This window comes from Rana temporaria, chromosome 3 (genome assembly GCF_905171775.1).
Source record: "Rana temporaria chromosome 3, aRanTem1.1, whole genome shotgun sequence".
Taxonomy (NCBI): domain Eukaryota; kingdom Metazoa; phylum Chordata; class Amphibia; order Anura; family Ranidae; genus Rana; species Rana temporaria.
Genome location: NC_053491.1, coordinates 231,020,870 through 231,039,533, shown reverse-complemented (window position 1 = coordinate 231,039,533; position 18,664 = coordinate 231,020,870). Strand labels below are relative to the sequence as shown.

Sequence of the window (18,664 nt, the reverse complement as noted above, 5' to 3'; positions counted from 1 at the left end):
CATTAATTCAGGTAACTAAATTAAACATTGACAGAATATGGATGAAAATGATCAGCTCATGTTACAGAACAATGCAACACTTACCTGAAGAACACTCACTACAGATGAACTTTCCCCGCGGCATGCCACTCAACCCAAGGCACTCCAAGTGAAATGCTCCACAACACTGGGCCTCACAAAGCAGCAGTTCCCCTGGCTTTTCACAGACCTGTATAGGAAGAGGGAAAAAAATAAAAAAATTCTAATTTTTTATGGGAAATAAGTTGTCAAACACACGAAACAGATGCACTTTCACTTTTAAAGCCAAGTATTAATAACCAACAGTGGCGAGAAGGCTACTACCATAATACATACAAAATACACCAACTAGAAAGACCCATTAAATCGAAATATTGCACCAACTGAATGGGTCATATGAGACAACATCTTACACAACTGTATGCAGAGAAAAGTAAAACCGTCGGAACAAGCAATACACAAAGCACATCTACAGCCAAACTTTTTATGAAACAGTGGGGAAGGATTAGAACTGTAAATCGTTCCCTGTAAAAAAAAAAAAAAAAAAAAAGAAGAACTGTAAATCGGGTGTTTTTTCCTGTCCCCAGGATAGGAATTTGAAGGGAAACCTTTCTAATAGCAACACAGATAGAAGTAAAATATATATATTTTTTAAAAAGAGAAATGTTATAAGCACTGCCAGCTTTTTGTCATCCTTTTCATTGTTGCACATTTTTACTTAAAGTGATGGTAAAGTTGTTAATACAGCTGGTTTTGCACAGAGCAGCCCAGATTCTCCTCTTCGAGTCCCTCTTTGCTGCTCCTGGCCCCTCCCTCAGGAGTGCCCCTACAGTCAGCAGCTTCCCATGGGGGCACTACAGGCGAGTCACAGCTCTGTGTGTCCATTCAGACACGGAGCTCCGAACCCGGGTCCACCCCCTCTCTCCTGACTGGCTTTGATTGACAGCCACGCGAGCCAATGGCGCCGCTGCGGTGTCTCAGCCAATCAGAAAGTGTGGACATCGCTGGAGAGAGATGGGGCTCAGGTAAGTAATTAGGGGGCTGCTACATACAAAAGTTGTTTTTTTATCTTAATGCATCAAGAAAAAAAAAAAACCTTCTGCCTTCACAACTCCTTTAAAGTTACACTTTAAGCACTCGCTGTCCGAGACAGAGAACCAAGTAAGAAGATTTCCAGTGCTAGAATGAACAGAAAGAAATATAAAAAATGGTAAGCAGCAATGCTTTTTTTTTTTTATGAAATGCGATTGAAAACATGTAACAAACAAAAATTAGGGGGTTTTGGTTGTAAAGCCCCATACACACTATCAGTAGTGATGGACGAACATCCGACGGGACGGTTCGAACGCTAACCGCGAACGATCGCAAATGTCCGCGAACCGCAAGTTCACGGCGGGCCCCATTGACTTTAATGGCAGGCGAATATTAAAAACTTTCAGGTCATATTTGCAGCCACAAAATACTTACTAGCTGTGCACAAATAGTCCCTCAACATGGACACTGACCTACCAGAAGTATTAAGTGAAAAACCGAATACATAAGTGCCGGCCATTACAAGCCCCAAAAATTAGCCGACAGGCGTTCACCTGACAACAAACATTGTATTCTGTGGCTGGAGGTACATTATGCCATTCACCGGATACAGAAGTGTCGGCCATTACAGGCCCCAAAAATTAGCCCACAGGCGTTCACCTGACAGCAAAAAACTTTTTATTCTGTGGCTGGTGGTACATTAGGCATTCGCCGGATACAGAATAAAGTGTCGGCCAGTACAGGCCCAAGAAATTAGCCCACAGGCGTTCACCAGAATTTGAATGAAACATGGTCTACTTGCCACATGTGTTGAATTCCTCCGAGATCCATGCTTCATTCATTTTTATAAATGTGAGGTAGTCAACACTGTTGTGAGCTAGGCAAGTGCGCTTTTAGGTCACGACCCCCCCCTCTGCTGTGCTGAATGTCCTTTCGGACAGGACACTGGATGAGGGGCAAGCCAACCGTTCCATTGTAAATTGTGCAAGCTCTGGCCAGAGGCCAAGCCTGCCCACCCAGTAGTCCAGGGGTTCATCACTTCTCTGTGTGTCCACATCGGCCGTTAACCCGATGTAGTTGGACACCTGTCGGTCTAGGCGTTCCCTGATGCTGGATCCGGAGGACAGCTGTCGATGGGTCGGCTGAAAGAATGACCTCATACCATTAGTGACCAAGACATCTTCAAACCGCCCTCTTCTTGCAGGCGCTGTTGGATTGGTACCCGAAACTATTTCTCTGAGTGGAAATTCCTCTGCCAGCGGACGCAAAAGCAGAACGCAGCATTTCTCGAAGCAAGGCCTGGAATGGCTGCATTCCGATAGCCCTCTGTGATGGTGGTAACATTTCCGCCATGTTTTGTTTGTACCGGGGGTCTAAGTACGTTGCCACCCAGTACTGGTCCTTGCCCTTTATGCTTTTTATACAGGGGTCCCTCTTAAAACACTGGAGCATGAAGGCTCCCATTTGCACTAAACTGGAAGCGCTGTACTGGCCTGGCTCCTGCTCATCATCCAGGATAATGTCGTCCTCGTTCTCCTCCCCCCATCCACAGACAACACCAGGGATCCCAGAAAGGTTTAAAGCATGCTCTTCTTGCTCCTCCTTCTCCGCCCCCGGCACCATCCTCCTCTGACTCCTCTTCAGACTCCTGTAGCTCCCCCTGGGAATTCATCCAGCATTGCGACTTCCTCATCTTCCTGCTCCTCGATGGCTTGATCAATGACACAACGCAATGCACGCTCCAGAAAGAAGGCATAAGGTACGATGTCACTGATGGCGCCCTGGCTGCGACTGACCAGTTTGGTGATCTCATCAAAAGGCCGCAGAAGTCTGCATGAGTCGCGCATGAGCAGCCACTGGAGTGGGAAAAAAAAACAAGCTCCCCAGAACCTGTCCTGCCTCAGAGTTCGTACAGATAGTCGTTAACTGCACGTTTCTGCTGGAGCAGCCTATCAAGCATATACAATGTTGAGTTCCATCGCGTCGGGCAGTCACAAATAAGACGTCTGACGGGCAGGTTGTGTCGCTGCCGAATGTCAGCAAGGCGAGCCATGGCCGTCTAAGATCTTCTAAAATGGGCCGATATTTTCCTGGCCTGCCACAAGACGTCCTGGAGCCCAAGGTATTTGGCAACGAATCGCTGCACAACCAAGTTCAGGACGTGTGTCATGCATGGAACGTGTGTAATTTTGCCCTGTTTCAGCGCTCAGCAGATTGGCACCGTTGTCGCACACCACTTTACCAACTGTCAAATTGAGCGGTGTTAGCCACTGATCTGCCTGTGAAGGCAAAGCTGAAAGGAGTGCAGGACCAGTGTGGCTCTCGTCTTCCAGGCACAACAGACGCAGCATGGCAATGTCTCACCTGGCATGTCGAATAGGTTCTGGGGATCTTGGGCGGCACAGCGGAAGAGTAGGTAGCATCGGAAAATGAGGAGTCAGCCGAGGAGGAGAGGGAGGATGGAGTAGGAGAAGAAGAGGCAGGCCTGCATGCAATCCGTGGCGGTAAAACCAAATCTACATGGGTGCCACGGGTTACATGCTTGACAGCCGTCAGAAGGTTCACCCAGTGGGCAGAGAAAGTTATATACCTTCCCTGCCCGTGTTTGCTAGACCACGTGTCTGTGGTCAGATGTATCTTGGCACCGACACTGTGTGCCAGAGATACATTCACTTGCCGCTGAACATGGCCATATAGCTCTGGGATGCCCTTCTGTGAAAAAAATTCCCTTCCTGGAACCTTCCATTGTGGTGTTCCAATGGCCACAAATTTTCGAAAGGCCTCCACCAGTTAATCAGTTCCGACAAGCCAGCAGTCAACCGTTGGGCAAGAGGGTTATCCGGCATCATCGTTTTTCTTACGATCGAACATTTGGGCCATTGAAGCAAGCCTTTTTGCAGAAAATTGTGAGGAAGGCATGATGGAAGGTGAAGTGGAGGACAATTGTGAGCATTGAGGGGAAGGAGGAAGAGGAGAAGAGGCTGGACAGTAAGAGCCTGGAGTGTGGCTGTCCTGCACCACCTGATGGATGTGTCATAGGTCAAAAGTTTTTACCCATGTAATATTGCGGAATGCCGCGAACATCGCCAGATGTCCAACGGTTTGGCGGACCACGAACCACCAAAGCTCGCCGTGAAACGACCGCCTGGCGAACCGGCAGGCCATCTCTAACTATCAGTTTTCCTGCAGGTTTTTGTCTTCAGGTTTACCAAAACCATGTAGTGCGAGGGCCTGCCTGATTGCATACGAATTGAAACTCTTGAGGTTTGAACTTATAAAAACCTGCAGAAAAACTGATAGTGTGTATGGGGCTTTAAAGTAGAAATACACCAAGATCAAATTAAAACACATGATATATAGGCCGATTAATCCCCAACTTCAGCCAAGACTTTTATATACTGTCTGACCTGAGAATTTACTGTTGGGTTATAAAACAGTACCTCCACTGACATTGCCCTTCCTGTCCAGACACCAGTCACCTAGATCAGGGGTCTCCAAACTTTCTAAACATAGAACTAGTTCACTGTCCTTCAGACTTAAGGGGGGGGGGGGGGGGGGCAGACTGTTGCCACCGGGAGAACAAAATGTCCCAGTATCAGTGAGAGAAAGCAATCCTCCATCAGTGGTGTCAGTGTGGGAAGTTGTACCCCATCATTGCCATCATTATTGCCCCATTGTTAGTATCATTGGGAAGTACTGTGCCCCATCAATGTCATTGAGAGAAATTGAGCTCTTTATTGGCGTCAGTGAATAAAATAGTGCCCCAAGGGTCAGATAAAAGCAAGCCAAGCCCTGGGCCATCGTTTGGAGACCACTGATCTAGTGGATGCAAACAAAATCCTGAAAGAAAGTCCACCTACAAGGAGATTTTGATTTTATTTTTGCAGTGTCCTTGTTGAGGGGATCTCCTCTCACTTGTTCTGTTTGACACCCATCACTATAAATAAGAAGTGAAAACTAATCTGCCAAGCTGGGACAAACTTTCAGTTGATTAGTCACATTATCAAATGCTGCAAAAATGTTGGCTTGATTTGGGTTTTAATGCTTGGGTCTCAGGGTCCGATTGGTTTTCAGCAGTTGCCGGTATTTGTCAGATGTTTTTTCACCTTAATGCATAGGATGCATTAAGGTGAAAAAACAGGAGGGTTTAAAGCCCCTTTAAATACAAATATGTTCATCAGTAGAATTTCAATATTTTAATATAAGCAAATATTTTATTTAGAATTTTATTGGTGTATAGGTCATATTTATGCATACGAGTCAGCCTTTAGTATATCTTGATGCAAGGAGATCAGATATTTAAGACTAGCTGAATCACTTTTGTAGGCAGCCCTTCAGCAAGGATGCAATTTATACTTGCCAACCAGAGAGAAGCCTACAATCCGTATCTAAAATATCATCAAAATGTATGCTAATGCTATTCCAATGATCGCTTATTCAAGGTTTTAACAGTTACCTGGCACACATTCTCTTTCATGGCGGCTCCCCCTCCACCTCGTTCACAGCTCTTCTTAGAAGCTCCTCCATGCTCTGGATACAGTCCCTCCTCAACAGTGTCACTGGGACTGGCTGCACCGATATTTTCACCCTGTACAGAAACACCATTATTTAAATCAGTAATGACACATACAAGATGATCAGCGGCCATCTTCGGTAAGGGAATCAGGAAGTGAAGCCTTGCAGCTTCACAGCCTGGTTCCCTACTACGCAAACGTGAGTCACGCTGCGCTTCCTTTACTGGTCCCCTGCTGTCTTCTGAGACTTGCGTCTCCCAGCAGACAGCAGGGAGCCAGACATGGCGTAGATATCCGTGGCGATCTATGCCCGAAAGTGGGAGAAAACACCTGGCTTAGACAGGGATTCTGCTCCACACTCCCCCCTGAAAGGTGCCAAATGTGACACCGGAGAGATTCCGAAAAGCAGAAGTTCCATTTTTGGGTGGAACTCCGCTTTAATGAAAACCTGCTCCAGAGTACTCTGGACCCTTGGACTAGGGCAAAGGTTCATCTTCCAACAGGACAACAACCCTAAGCACACAGCCAAGATAACAAAAGTGGTGGGGCGGTGACAACTCTGTGAATGTCCTTCAGTGGCCTAGCCAAAGCCCAGACTTGAACATCTCTGGAGAGATCCGAAAACCGCTGTGCACTGACACTCCCCATCCAACCTGATGGAGCTTGAGAGGTCCAGCAAAGAAAGGGAGAAACTGGCCAAAATTAGGTGCACCAAGCTTGTAGCCTCATATGCAAAACAGACTTGAAGCTGCAATTGGTGCTTCAACAAAGTACTGAGCAAAGGGTGTGAATATTTATGTACATGTGATTTTTTTCGTTTTTTATTTTTAATTTGTAAAGATTTCAAACAAACTTCTTTCACATTGTCATTATGGGGTATTGTTTGTAGAATTTTGGAGGAAAATAATGAATTTAATCCATTTTGAAATAAGGCTGTAACATAACAAAATGTGGAAAAATTTAAGCGCTGTGAAAATCCAGATGCACTGTATGCATGTGCACAAGAGAGCAAAAAAAAAAAAAAGAAGAAGAAACAAAAAAAAAAAAAAAAAGAAGTGTAACCTCAGAATGTGAAGATTCCCGAGAGGACAGGTGCTTTTCCTTCTTGATCCTTCCAGCAAGTCTTAACCGTTTTCGCCTCTTCCGATTTTCAGATAGTTTACTGGTTGCTGGGGAAAAAAGTGTGAGAATTTGATTATAGACTCATGAGCCGTTTCGCATTGCAGTCTCCAAATAGAACAAAGCCTGTACTCCTGCAGCTTTATATTCCTAAATATCTTGCGCAAATGCAGATAAACTGTAAGACCCCTTTCACACTGGGCCATTTTGCAGGCGCTATTGCGCTAAAAATAGTGCCTGCAAAACAGACCTGACCGACCCTGTCTTCTTTGTGAAAGCCCAGAGGGCTTTCACACTGGTACAGTGCGCTAGCAGGATGGTAAAAAAAAAAGTCCTGCCAGCCGCATCTTTGGATTGGTGAAGGATCAGTGTGTATACGGCTCCTCCACCACTCCTGCACATTGAAATCAATGGGACACCGCGGCTATACCACCTGCAATGCTTTGCGGTGGTGTTTAACCCTCTCTCAGCCTCTAGCGCGGGGGGGGGGGGGTAAAACTGCCCCGCTAGCGACCGAATAGAGCAGTGAAAATGGCGGTAAAGTGCCGCTAAAAATAGCAGAGCTTTACAGCTGACGCCACTCCCGCCCCAGTGTGAAAGGGGCCTTATACCTCCATGGTTGAGGTCTTACAAATTCCAAACTCAGACAGCTGTTAAGCAGGTACAGTTGTATTCAGCTTGAAGTTCGAGGTTTTACATACAACCACAAGTATACAAGAAAATAATTACTTAGCATACACCATAAAAAAAATCCATACGCTCAGATACCCCAGTTTTTTTTTTTATTATTTACAGGCATACCCCGCTTTAAGTACACTCACTTTACATACACTCGCGAGTAAGGACATACCTGCGAGTGTATGTAAAGTGCCTTACAAGTACTGTACAGACATTTTGCAGCCGCAGTAGAAGGAGCTGAAGCTCCGAGAGCATACCCCACCCTGTTCCAGTGTGCCCCTGACACCCCCACTACAGCCCCTGAGACCTCAACTACAGCTCTTGACACCCCCACTACAGTCCCTGACCCCCCACTACACCCTAGAAGTGAAAAAGGGTATTGTTTCACTTTAAGTACATTTTCGTTTTACATACATGCTCTGGTCCCGTGTATACATTTATCCGTTTCCAAACAATAAATTATAACAGACAGTAAAATTACATTATGACCTTACTTTTTCGGTACCGGATACGTTTCAGAGGTTTCTTCACAGGCAAAGCAATAGCAGGCTGATAAAAAAAAAAAAGAGAAGAACAAAGATGCTACCGATCAGGAAAATCATACATAGGTCAAAAAGCATAAAAGTAAGAGATTCATGGTGTAAAATGAAAATCGGTTTTTCTGAAGCGCTCAGTTGCCAACAAGTAAACATTGATATAGGAGTTCTACTGGCAGAGATCGATATATCAGACAAAGTATACTGTACAACCTCCTATAGCCTACACATATCCCAGATCTTTGCTGTAGCAATTAAATGGGATGAACAATTTTCACAAAAATTATAAACAAAATACATTAGAGTAAAAATGTTGAACCTGGTCTAATGTGCCCTTCGGTGAAGTCTAAGAGAAACGTGTATTAGTAGATACAGCTACCCTGTCTATAAGCTTTCTAAAAAAAGGTGAAAAACTTGAATTTTACTGGTCACTGAAGGCATCAAAATTGTATGTAATTTTATCCAGCTTTTACAAACAGGGCGCGAATGTAACATTCAGTAACACCAACTCTTGTATTTGCGGAGCTCCTCTGGTTTCCCCACTCCGCCCTGTACAGCAATAAGCATACATCTTTAACCCCCATTGATAACGTCCTATGAAGGACGAAACGCGTCTGGGAGGCTACGCAGTGACGTCACCACGCTGAGGAGGGCTCCTTACATGCCGGCCGGCATTTTTGAAAATGTTATATGCGGTTTTAAAACTGATCGTTTGAGTATTTTTCAACTTTTAAAATAAATCGTTTGGTATACGGAGTCACGCTATGTGCGCCTCTCTTTTCTATCCTAACTGAACCTATTGGAGTTGGCGGCTATCGTGGATCTGGGGTAACCTGTCCAGGATTCCTGAGGAGTTAAAGGCTGTGGCTGGGCTGCCTGTATTGCTTGCCCTCTGGTAAGCGGCTTTATATTCCGGTGGAGGGTTCACTCAAACTGTCTAAATGTCACTTGGTGTTGACCGTAGGATTTTTCTGCAGAGAATTAACCCATTGGTTCCTATGCCTATCATCTAAGGGATATAGTAATTTCCTTATGGACTGCTACAAGTCCATGTACCTTCATATCGACTTTCATTATAGTATACTCTGAGTTTACACGTATTATTGTTTGAGTATTGTGGCGCGGCTTTTTGTTTCTATATTGCTATTTGTGTATCGCACACCAGCTGCTGCCTTTAGTGTGTCAATTAGTGGACATATTAGCGCAGTTTTTTGTTTTTTCTATACATCTTTAACCACTTTGCATCCTGGGCAATTTTGAAGTTTTTCACACAAGTTAAAATCAGGGGCTTTTTCAGCGTCTTATATGAGAGAGGATGCGGTACCAGTAAAATTATGTGAACAAAAGACTGCATTGTGCAGTCTCCTTCCCCTTTTCTAGTATATCGTACCGTACGAAGAGAAAGGTGGGTTTAACCAACTGACATAGCAACCATCACAAAAAGCTTTGGCACAATGGCATCTCAACATGGCCATCGAAGGGTAGCATTTCAGATGAAAACTTTTTGGAAACATAATGTTCTAAGAAAGTTTGTATGCTTTTATAATAATTAGTGAGTCAAATGCACATTCGTTTTCAACTGCAGTGACAAGAAAATTCGAAAGGACCAGGATGATGGACACTTTCTCAAAATTAACAAATGTCCAACAGTTTATGTGGTTTTTGTTCAGTAAAGTCCACTCATTCCAAAATCAAATAATAAAAAGCAAATAAAATCTTTCGAACGACATTCAAATGTTCTGAGAATCTTTGCCTACATTTTTCTAAGACTTTCCTTTGGTTAGAAATTTAAGGCCAGCTTTAGTCGAAGGCCATTTACGCAATTGAAGAAACTCACCTTCTCTTTAGGACAAATCGTCTCTTCCTCCTCTTCCTCTTTAATACCAAATTGTGCATCCAGGTCATCAAAGTCACACACTCTTGGAATAGCTTTACTTTTGCTTTTATTTCCATGGTTTGCTTTTATTTTAAAAGAGAAAAAGGTTACATTATTAATAAATGTAGAAATCAAGAAATATCACAAATCAGGATTATATTGTGAAAAATAGTGCATACATATTAGAAGTAATTAAAAGTGGTTGTCCCCCCCCCCCCTCAAAAAAAAAAAAGTTCCAGTCCATTTAAAAGGCATAATATATAGTATAGTGCTTTTGCAGTGTCAGTTGGCCCTTTCCATGTTGTACAATACCTGGTTCATCTTGCCTGTTCCTATGTTCCCCTGTGTGTACTGACCACCCTTATCATGGCTGCTGATCCATGATAGCGTGGTCAGTTTACATGCCTCAACCTTCTTGCGCTCTCCTCAGTGTATCTGCATCTCCCCCATCTCTTCCTGTCATTTCTGTAGTCTGCAAAGCTGATCTGCCTGCCCCTCCCCGCCTGCCTTGAGTACCATTATTCTCTGCAGCTGCACCAGTAAAGAAATTTCTATTAATTACTTTGATCACGTTTTAGATCCAAATTAAGTACAAATTGCGGGTTAAAATTATAATGCTACAGGGGATCTCTGACTTACGAACAACTCCTACTTACAAACGGGACGTATCTGCCGTTCTGCGAATGCATGGCCATTTTCTACGACAGGCACATTCGACGGAACATCGGAAAACGACGTACCTCCTGTTCTGCGCATGTGCGGCTGTTCGCCGATAGGACATCGGAAAACATCAGAAAACATCAGAAAATGACGCAATTGCCGTTCTGCGGTTTACGACTTACGAACATTTTCGACTTAAGAACAAACCTAAAGTCCCTAACTTGCTCGTAAGTCGGGGACCCCTTGTACATGCCTTCTTTGCACAGTGCTGCTGTGCAGTCATGTGTCCTTCCTCTGGGAATCTCAGTCCCTCCCACTGTACTCTTTTAGCTTGGGAAGGGAAGCAGAAGGAGGATACAAGAATTACTTGGCATACATTATCAAAAAGTTCATATGCTCAGACACCCAGGTTTATTCTTTTGTACATTTATCAGTTTTATCCCAACTAATACATTTTAACAGACACAGTAAAATTACATTATGACATTACCTTTTCGGTGCCGGATACGTTTCAGAGGTTTCTTCACAGGCAAAACAATAGGCTGGAAAAAAAAGATGCACAAAGATGCTACAGATAAGGAAAATCGTACATAGGTCAAAATGCATAAAGGTAACAGATTCATGGTTTAAAATCCATCAGTTTTTCTGCAGCTCTCAGTTGCCAACAAGTACACACTGATAAGGAGTTCTACTGGCAGTGTTTGATATATCACACTCAAAGTATACAACCTTCTATAGCCTACACATATCCCAGGTGTCTGCTGTAGCAATCAATGGGATGTACAATTTTCAGTAAATTTAGGACCAAAATACATTAGAGTTAAAATGCTGAACCTGGTCTAATGTGTCCTTCAGTAAAGTCTAAGAGAAAGTGTATTAGTAGATACAGCTATGAGCTGTCTGGGAAGGTGAAAACGTGAATCTGACAGGTCACCGAAGGTTTTAAAAACCATTCATGTATAATTTTGCCCAGCTTTTACAAACAGCGTAAATGTAACATTCAATAACACAAAGACCCCTTTTACACATGCGGACCGTTCATTTCATCACTTAAGTCACATCAAAACGGATGTAGTTGTCATCTGTTTTTTTTTTACATCCACTACCAATGCAAAAAGAATGAAACACTGGCCATTTGTCAGTTTACATTCGTCTGATCCGTTTTTTAAGCGGAAGAAAAATACAGCTTTGATCAGTTTAAAAAAAAAAAAATTGACGGTGACAGAAGCAGATGAAAACTGATGTGAATGGATGATCCATTTACATCCGTTGTTCCATAGAGATGCATTGATGTCCGTTTTTCATTTGTCAATGGATGGATAAAAAAAAATAAAAAATCGGACAGCAAGTGTGAAATGGGCCATACTCCTGTTTCCCTCACTCTGCCCTGTACAGCAAGCATTAAGCATACATCTAACTACTTTGCATCCTGGGCAATTTGGTAATTTTCCCCACAAGTTAAAATCATCTGGGTTTTTGGTTAGAAAATGATCCAAATCCCCTAAAGCAGGGATCTCCAAACTTTCTAAACAAAAAGGGCCAGTTTACTCTCCTCCCTCAGACTTTAGGTAGGGTCAGACTTGGGTCAATGAGAGTAAAAATATTTGTGGGATGACTAGTGCCCCATCATTGGCATCAATGAAAGGAACTGTGCCATTTTGATGGTGTCAGTGACAGGAATTATGCCCCATTGTTGGTGTCAGAGGATGGAATAGTGCCTCCAAGGGCCAGATAAAGGCAAGCAAAGGGCCACACCCAGCCCCAGGGCAACACCCCTGCCCTAAAGGATACATACATTTTGAAAACAGAGACACTATAGAATGAAAAGGTGGCAGTTGTAATTTTTTTTATGTTGCATGATATTGGCGCAATTGTTTATCAAATACTATTGTGTGTAATGCCCAATAACCAGGAATAATGGATCATACTTTGTAAACGTAAGAAGTTGAATATGAAATATTCTATACAGACAGTAAATGTGTTTTGCTGAATGAAAGCTGACAGTTTCCTAAGGAACCCATTTGGAGACACGACAGCAAAATCAGAACCATCCAATAAGAAAAACGTTTGTAGAGTATGAAAAATAGAGTCCTTATAAAACAAATAGGTCTTTATTCTTTAAGGTTCCATAGATATTCGAGTGTTCCTGAGCATACACGTCTGGTGGAGTGGCTGCACGATAGTATATGAAGGAGGAAATTCCTGGGACCTCTTTCCATAGTGTTTCTTCTTTGTAGCTTAAAGGAATAATTCAATCTTTTTTTCATAATACCATAAATGTTTTAAGTATGACTAGTTTCCCTTGAGGTGCAGTTGTTGCAGTTCCAATTTTTTTGTTCAAACAGCACGTACATTGAGCATCTATAAGAGATTTATGCCGTTTCTACCCGAGGAAGCAGGCCCCGTTCCTCTGAAATATATCAGATTGAAGATACCTGCATGGAACACCCTATATGACCATCTGGGACTATGGTTAACTTGCAACATATGGAACTGCAGTTTTTCGTAACAAAAACACCTTTGTGTTTGATTTAGGCCCCTTTCACCCGGGGTGGATCCACTGGACAGACTCCGCTAGCTCAACGGGGGGATCGCTCCGTTGATCCCAGCTGAGTGGACAAATAACCGGCGTCTCTCACTGTGCAGGGACAGACCTGTCAGAGCCCCGCTGTGGTCTATGGGGAGATCCGATGAAAACGGACAGCCTGTCCATTTTTATCCGATCCGATGGATAGCGAACATATCGCCATTCGTCTGTTTTGAGCAGATAAGATGGCAGACGGGTGTCAGACACATCTCTGCTGACATTCGCCTGCACATAGAAGTCAATGGGTGGCCCGCTTGGATCCACCTGAAAAACAGACAGGTGGATCTGAGCAGGTCGATCGCGTGAAAGGGGCCTTACTGTGTTTTAAACTTTTTGTAAAAAAAAAAAAAAAATGTTAATTTTAATATATGGTGTGGTACCTTTAAAGTCCCATTAGTTGTTTTAAGGGCTCTTTTTCAGTGTCTTATATGGAAGGATGCGGTACCAGTAAAACATTGTGCAGTCTCCTTCCCATTTTCTAGTGCATCGTACCGTACGAAGAGAAAAGTGTGTTTTACCAACTGACATAGCAACCATCACAAAAAGCTGTCACAATGGCATCTCCTAAAGAGGCTGTAAACCTCTGAAAAAATTATTCTAGCTAGCTCATTATGAAATCCTTAAAAACGAAGCTCCAACACATTCATGCCTGGAGCCGTCGTTCACAGCATGGGCTCGGAAGAACGGAATACATGGGCCGTTCCTTCAGATTGCATGCACCAGTGATGCATTGGAAATATCTCAAACTGTACAGGTTTAGGATATATTTTCAATACCTAAAGACAAGCGTTATTATAGGCTTACCGATAGGTAAAAAAGTTTGCAGAAGTTTACTTCCTCTTTAAACCATAGAGTAGAATTTCGGATGAAGATTCTTTGGAAAAAGATTGTTCCAAGAAAGTTGGTTTGCTTTTATAATCATTCGTGGCTCAAATCCACATTCATTATTGACAAAAGAAAATTCGAAGGACCAGGATGGACAATTTTTCTCAAATTAACAAAATGTCTAAGGCCCCGTACACACGACAGAGTTTCTCGGCAGAATTCAGCCAGAAACTCGATCGGAGCCGTATTCTGCCGAGAAACCCGGTCGTGTGTACACTTTTGGTCGAGGAAGCCGACGAGGAACTCGTCAGGCCAAATAGAGAACATGTTCTCTATTTCCTCGTTAGTCAATGGGGAAACTTGGCTCGCCGAGATCCTCGGCGGCTTCACAAGGAACTCGACGAGCAAAACGAAGTTCCTCAGACGTGTGTATGGGGCCTAACAGTTCAGGTGGTTTTTGTTCAGTAAAGTCCATTCATTCAAAAATCAAATGTTAAAAGCAAATTAAATATTTTGAACGACCTTCAAATGTCGTGAGAATTTTCGCCTGGATTTTTCTTTCCTAAGAATTTTGGTTAGAAATTCTATCAATCTATGGCCAGCTTTAGTCTAAGCTATTTACACAGTTGAAGAAAATCACCTTAGCTTTAGGACAAATCGTCTCTTCCTCCTCTTCCTCTTTAATACCAAATTGTGCATCCAGGTCATCAAAGTCACACACTCTTGGAATAAGTTTACTTTTGCGTCTATTTCCACAGTTTGCTTTTATTTATAAAAGAGAAAAAAGGTTACATTATGAAATGTAGAAATCAAGTAATCTCACATATCTGTATCACATTGTGAATTAGTGCATGCCGATCAGAAGTAATTAAAACAAACAAAAAAAAAAGCTCCTGTCCATTTCAGAAAGGATATGTAGCATAGTGCTTTTTCAGTGCAAGTTGGCCCTTTCCAGGTTGTACAATACCTGGTAGATCCTGCCAGTTCCTATGTTCCCATGTGTGTACTGACTACCCTTATGGCTGCTGACCTATGATACCAAGGTCAGTTTACATGCCTCAGTCTTGCTCTCTCCTCAGTGTCTCTGCATCTCCCCCACTATCTTCCTGTCATTACTGTAGTCTGTAAAGCCAATCTCCTGCCTGTCCCTCCCACCTTAAAAACATGTATATAACATTACATTCTGCATACTTCCAACATTTACAGTATGCCGTTTTTTTTTTATTGCTGTACATACCGTATTATTGCTATTTTCCACCCGACCTCCGGGTACTCACTCCCGCGGGAGTAGGCGTGTCGTGTAGGACTCCGCCCAGATGATTGACGTCTTGAGAAAACTTACCCTCGGCGGATAAGGCGCGTCACGAGTTTCCGAATAGAGCCAACTCGCAGTTCGGCTACTTTCGGAAACTCGTGACACACCTTATCCGCCGAGGGTAAGTTTTCTCAAGACGTCAATCATCTGGGCGAAGTCCCACATGACACTGTGCCTCTGCATAGGAACGCCTACTCCCGCGGGAGTGAGTACCCGGAAGTCGGGTGGAAAATAGAAATAATACGGGGTATGTACAGCAAAAAAATAACAAACAGCATACTGTAAATGTTGGAAGTATGCAAAATGTAATGTTATATACATGTTTTTAGGGTGAACCTCCGCTTTAAGTAATACTATTATCTGTAGAGAAACATCTATTAATTACTTTGATCCCGTTTTAGATCCATGTTTAGTACAGTGTGCGAGTTTTCCTAAAATTATAATGCTACACGTCTTTGCACAGTGCTGCTGTGCAGTCATGTGTCATACCTCTGGGAATCTCAGCCCCTCCCCCCACTGTACTCTTTTAGATTGGGAAGGGAAGCATAGGGAGAACATGACTGCACAGCAGCACTGTACAAAGAAGGTATTTAGCATTATAAGACGACACACACTGTACTAAACATGGACCTAAAACAGGATCAACGCAATTACAGTAAGATGTGCCTTTACAACTACTTTATGTTATGTCTATGCTCCTTTACCCTGTGCTCCATTTTAAATGTATGAAAATTAACATCGGATCTCATAGCAGAAAGCACCAAAAATTGCCTACACTGATTTATTGCCATCTGGGTTTCTAAGCAATTTTACCTCACTTCTTCTCAGTGACCACTAACACTGGTACAGGAGAACTAGGTGAACTTTTTCCAAAAAATAAAATAAAAAATACTAGCACACACTATCCAAATGATTTTCTACTCTGACGCCGCGTACACACAACCGTTATTCATGACGTGAAAAATTCATTTTTTTAAATTGGTCATTAAAAACAATCGTGTGTAGGCTCCAGAGCATTTTTCGCGACGTGAAAAACGGGCATTAAAAATTTTGAACATGCTCCAATTTTTCTCGTCATTTTTCACGTCGTGAAAAACGGTCATGTGTAGGCTTTAACGACGGGAGAAGAAAACCACGCATGCTCAGAAGACGGGAGCACTCGTTCGGGTAAAACTAGCAATTGTAATGGAGATAGCACATTCGTCACGCTGTAACGCACTGAAAAGCATGAAGTCTGAAAAGCACGAATCGTCTCTCACCAAAGTTTTATTAACACAAAATCAGCAAAAGCAGCCCAAAGGGTGGCGCCATCTGAATGGAACTTCCCCTTTATAGTGCCATCGTACGTCACCGCGCTTTGCTCGAGCATTTTTTTTTTTCACGATCGTGTGTATGCAAGGCAGGCTTGACAAGAATCGCATTGAGAAAAACTTTTTTTCCATGACATTAAAGCGGATCTCCACTCTAAAGTGGAGTCCCGCTGATCGGCACCCTCCCCCCCTCCGGTGTCACATTTGACACCTTTCAGGGGGGAGGGGGGTGCAGATACCTGTCTACAGACAGGTATCTGCACCCACTTCCGGCCCTACGATACGGGCAAAGGACGGGTTTTTTCTCCGCTTCCCGTCGCCCCCCGTTGTATGCTGGGAACACTCGGCTCCCAGCACACAGCGGGAGCCAATCGGCGGGCGCAGCGCGACTCGCGCATGCGCCGTAGGGAACCGGGCAGTGAAGCCGGAGCGCTTCACTTCCTGGTTCCCTCACCGTGGATGGAGGGGGGAGCAGCAGGGTGACGAGCGATCGGCTCGTCATCTGCTGCGATCACCGCTGGACTCCAGGACAGGTAAGTGTCCTTATATTAAAAGTCAGCAGCTGCAGTATTTGTAGCCGCTTGCTTTTAATATAGTTTTTTAGTGGCACATCCGCTTTAAAAATGGTCGTGTGTACGTGGCATTAGCCTTAAAGCTGAATTCCAGGTGTGGCTTTTACATTGGTCCAGCTGGGACCTACGTCCCTATGCAACCACCATACCTGACCGATCCCTGTGAAAGCTGGAAATCACTGTAGTAGGCACCGCTTCTACATCGATTTCCATTGGCTTCCGTGTCCCATGTCAAGTGGCTGCATTGTTGCTTGGTAAACACGTGTCCCTCCCTCAAAGCTATATTCTAATCTAGATTGTTAAAGAAAAACTTAGAAGCTCCTGAAGAAGCAATATATTTGAAATCACGAAAACATGTAGAGCTGCTTTTTAACACTTCAAGGATCTAAATGGCTTGATCCAGGATTTTCTACTCTACCCAGCGTGGGATCTGTGTATTGTTACAGCTCCACATCAAGTTCTGAGGCTATCGAGTACCGTATATTCATTGGAAAGACCATTTGTCCTTTGTTTTGTATACTGTATCACATTTTCTCTAGATGCATCCATGTATTAAAATATTTTTTTTATTCTAATGTGCCTACAAAGTAAATTTTTTCTTGGAAACATACATTTTTGTAATGCTTTTTTCCCTTTAGCCCATTCCGAGCAAGGGACTTACTGTGCTTGCTGAACAGCACAGCAGGGCAGCCACTCGGCACATGACTCGGAAACCAGTGGCAATCACTGAAGTAGTAATGCCTCCAGTTTCCATGAGGACCAAACAGGTAAGAAACATGCATAGTTACACTGGTCCAAGCTGCACCAATGCAACTACAATGCAATACTTGAAATTGAGCTTTAACGTCATAGTTAAAGTCCTGGAAGAAGCTGCACTGCCAATGCACAGACTCAACAAAATCATGCAAGTCTTTGAAATAATGCTCATTACTGAAAGTATGTTCCCAAGAGGGCTTGGAAAGACTAGGGGCTCATTCACATGGGCAGAGATGCCCACAGAGCATGCAAGATAAGCTTATTTAGGGGTCTGAAGCAGCACAGAGCTGTGTGCAGGCAACCTATTTAAGACAATGGAGACGCAGTGGATGTACAAACTCACCTGGACATTCAAGTTTGACGAGTGCACAGACTAGAATGCAGACAGCGAGTCTTCATAGACATAAAAAGGCTTCCTGTATGTGGCTTCATACTGCTCCAGATGCATAAACTGTTTATGCATGCTGTACTGGCATGTGCACCCAAATCAGCCCTCAACCATCATTTGAAAATACCAGAAAGATAATCACCTGGTTTTGCTGGAGGAGCAGTGCTGCCACTCGATTCTTCAATAGGTTCGGTTTTTATGGTAACCTGGGTAGCCATTCCTGAAAATGTTCCATCTTCTCCATTTGAGAGATTAGTGCCCTTTTCAGCAGGTTCACTTCCTGTTTGATTACTGTGACCCAGATTGTCTTGCTCTTTGGTGGGTTCATGCTGCCATAAAAACACATTTGAAAACAGACTTCGTAAGTAAATATGCAACACTAACACCGCCTCATACAAACACAAATCGTTTTTTGTATCACGAAGCAGGAAGAAGAGTCTGTATGAAAATAGCTAAAACCGATTAATCCTAGATACAC

General features: G+C 43.3%; 1 protein-coding gene across 2 annotated transcripts in view; it reads right to left on the bottom strand.

Annotated features, from left to right (window-relative positions):
* The window catches only part of NSD1 (nuclear receptor binding SET domain protein 1), an 85,245-nt gene that overhangs the window by 21,823 nt on the left and 44,758 nt on the right, over positions 1-18,664 (bottom strand). For both annotated transcript variants that reach the window (XM_040344419.1, XM_040344418.1), the window contains exons 7-14: positions 18,329-18,515; positions 14,486-14,607; positions 10,924-10,975; positions 9,735-9,856; positions 7,856-7,910; positions 6,627-6,733; positions 5,507-5,638; positions 85-208 (exon numbers count right to left, since the gene is read on the bottom strand). In XM_040344419.1, the coding sequence (XP_040200353.1) occupies positions 85-208; positions 5,507-5,638; positions 6,627-6,733; positions 7,856-7,910; positions 9,735-9,856; positions 10,924-10,975; positions 14,486-14,607; positions 18,329-18,515 (901 nt within the window). The remainder of the gene's footprint in view (positions 1-84; positions 209-5,506; positions 5,639-6,626; positions 6,734-7,855; positions 7,911-9,734; positions 9,857-10,923; positions 10,976-14,485; positions 14,608-18,328; positions 18,516-18,664) is intronic.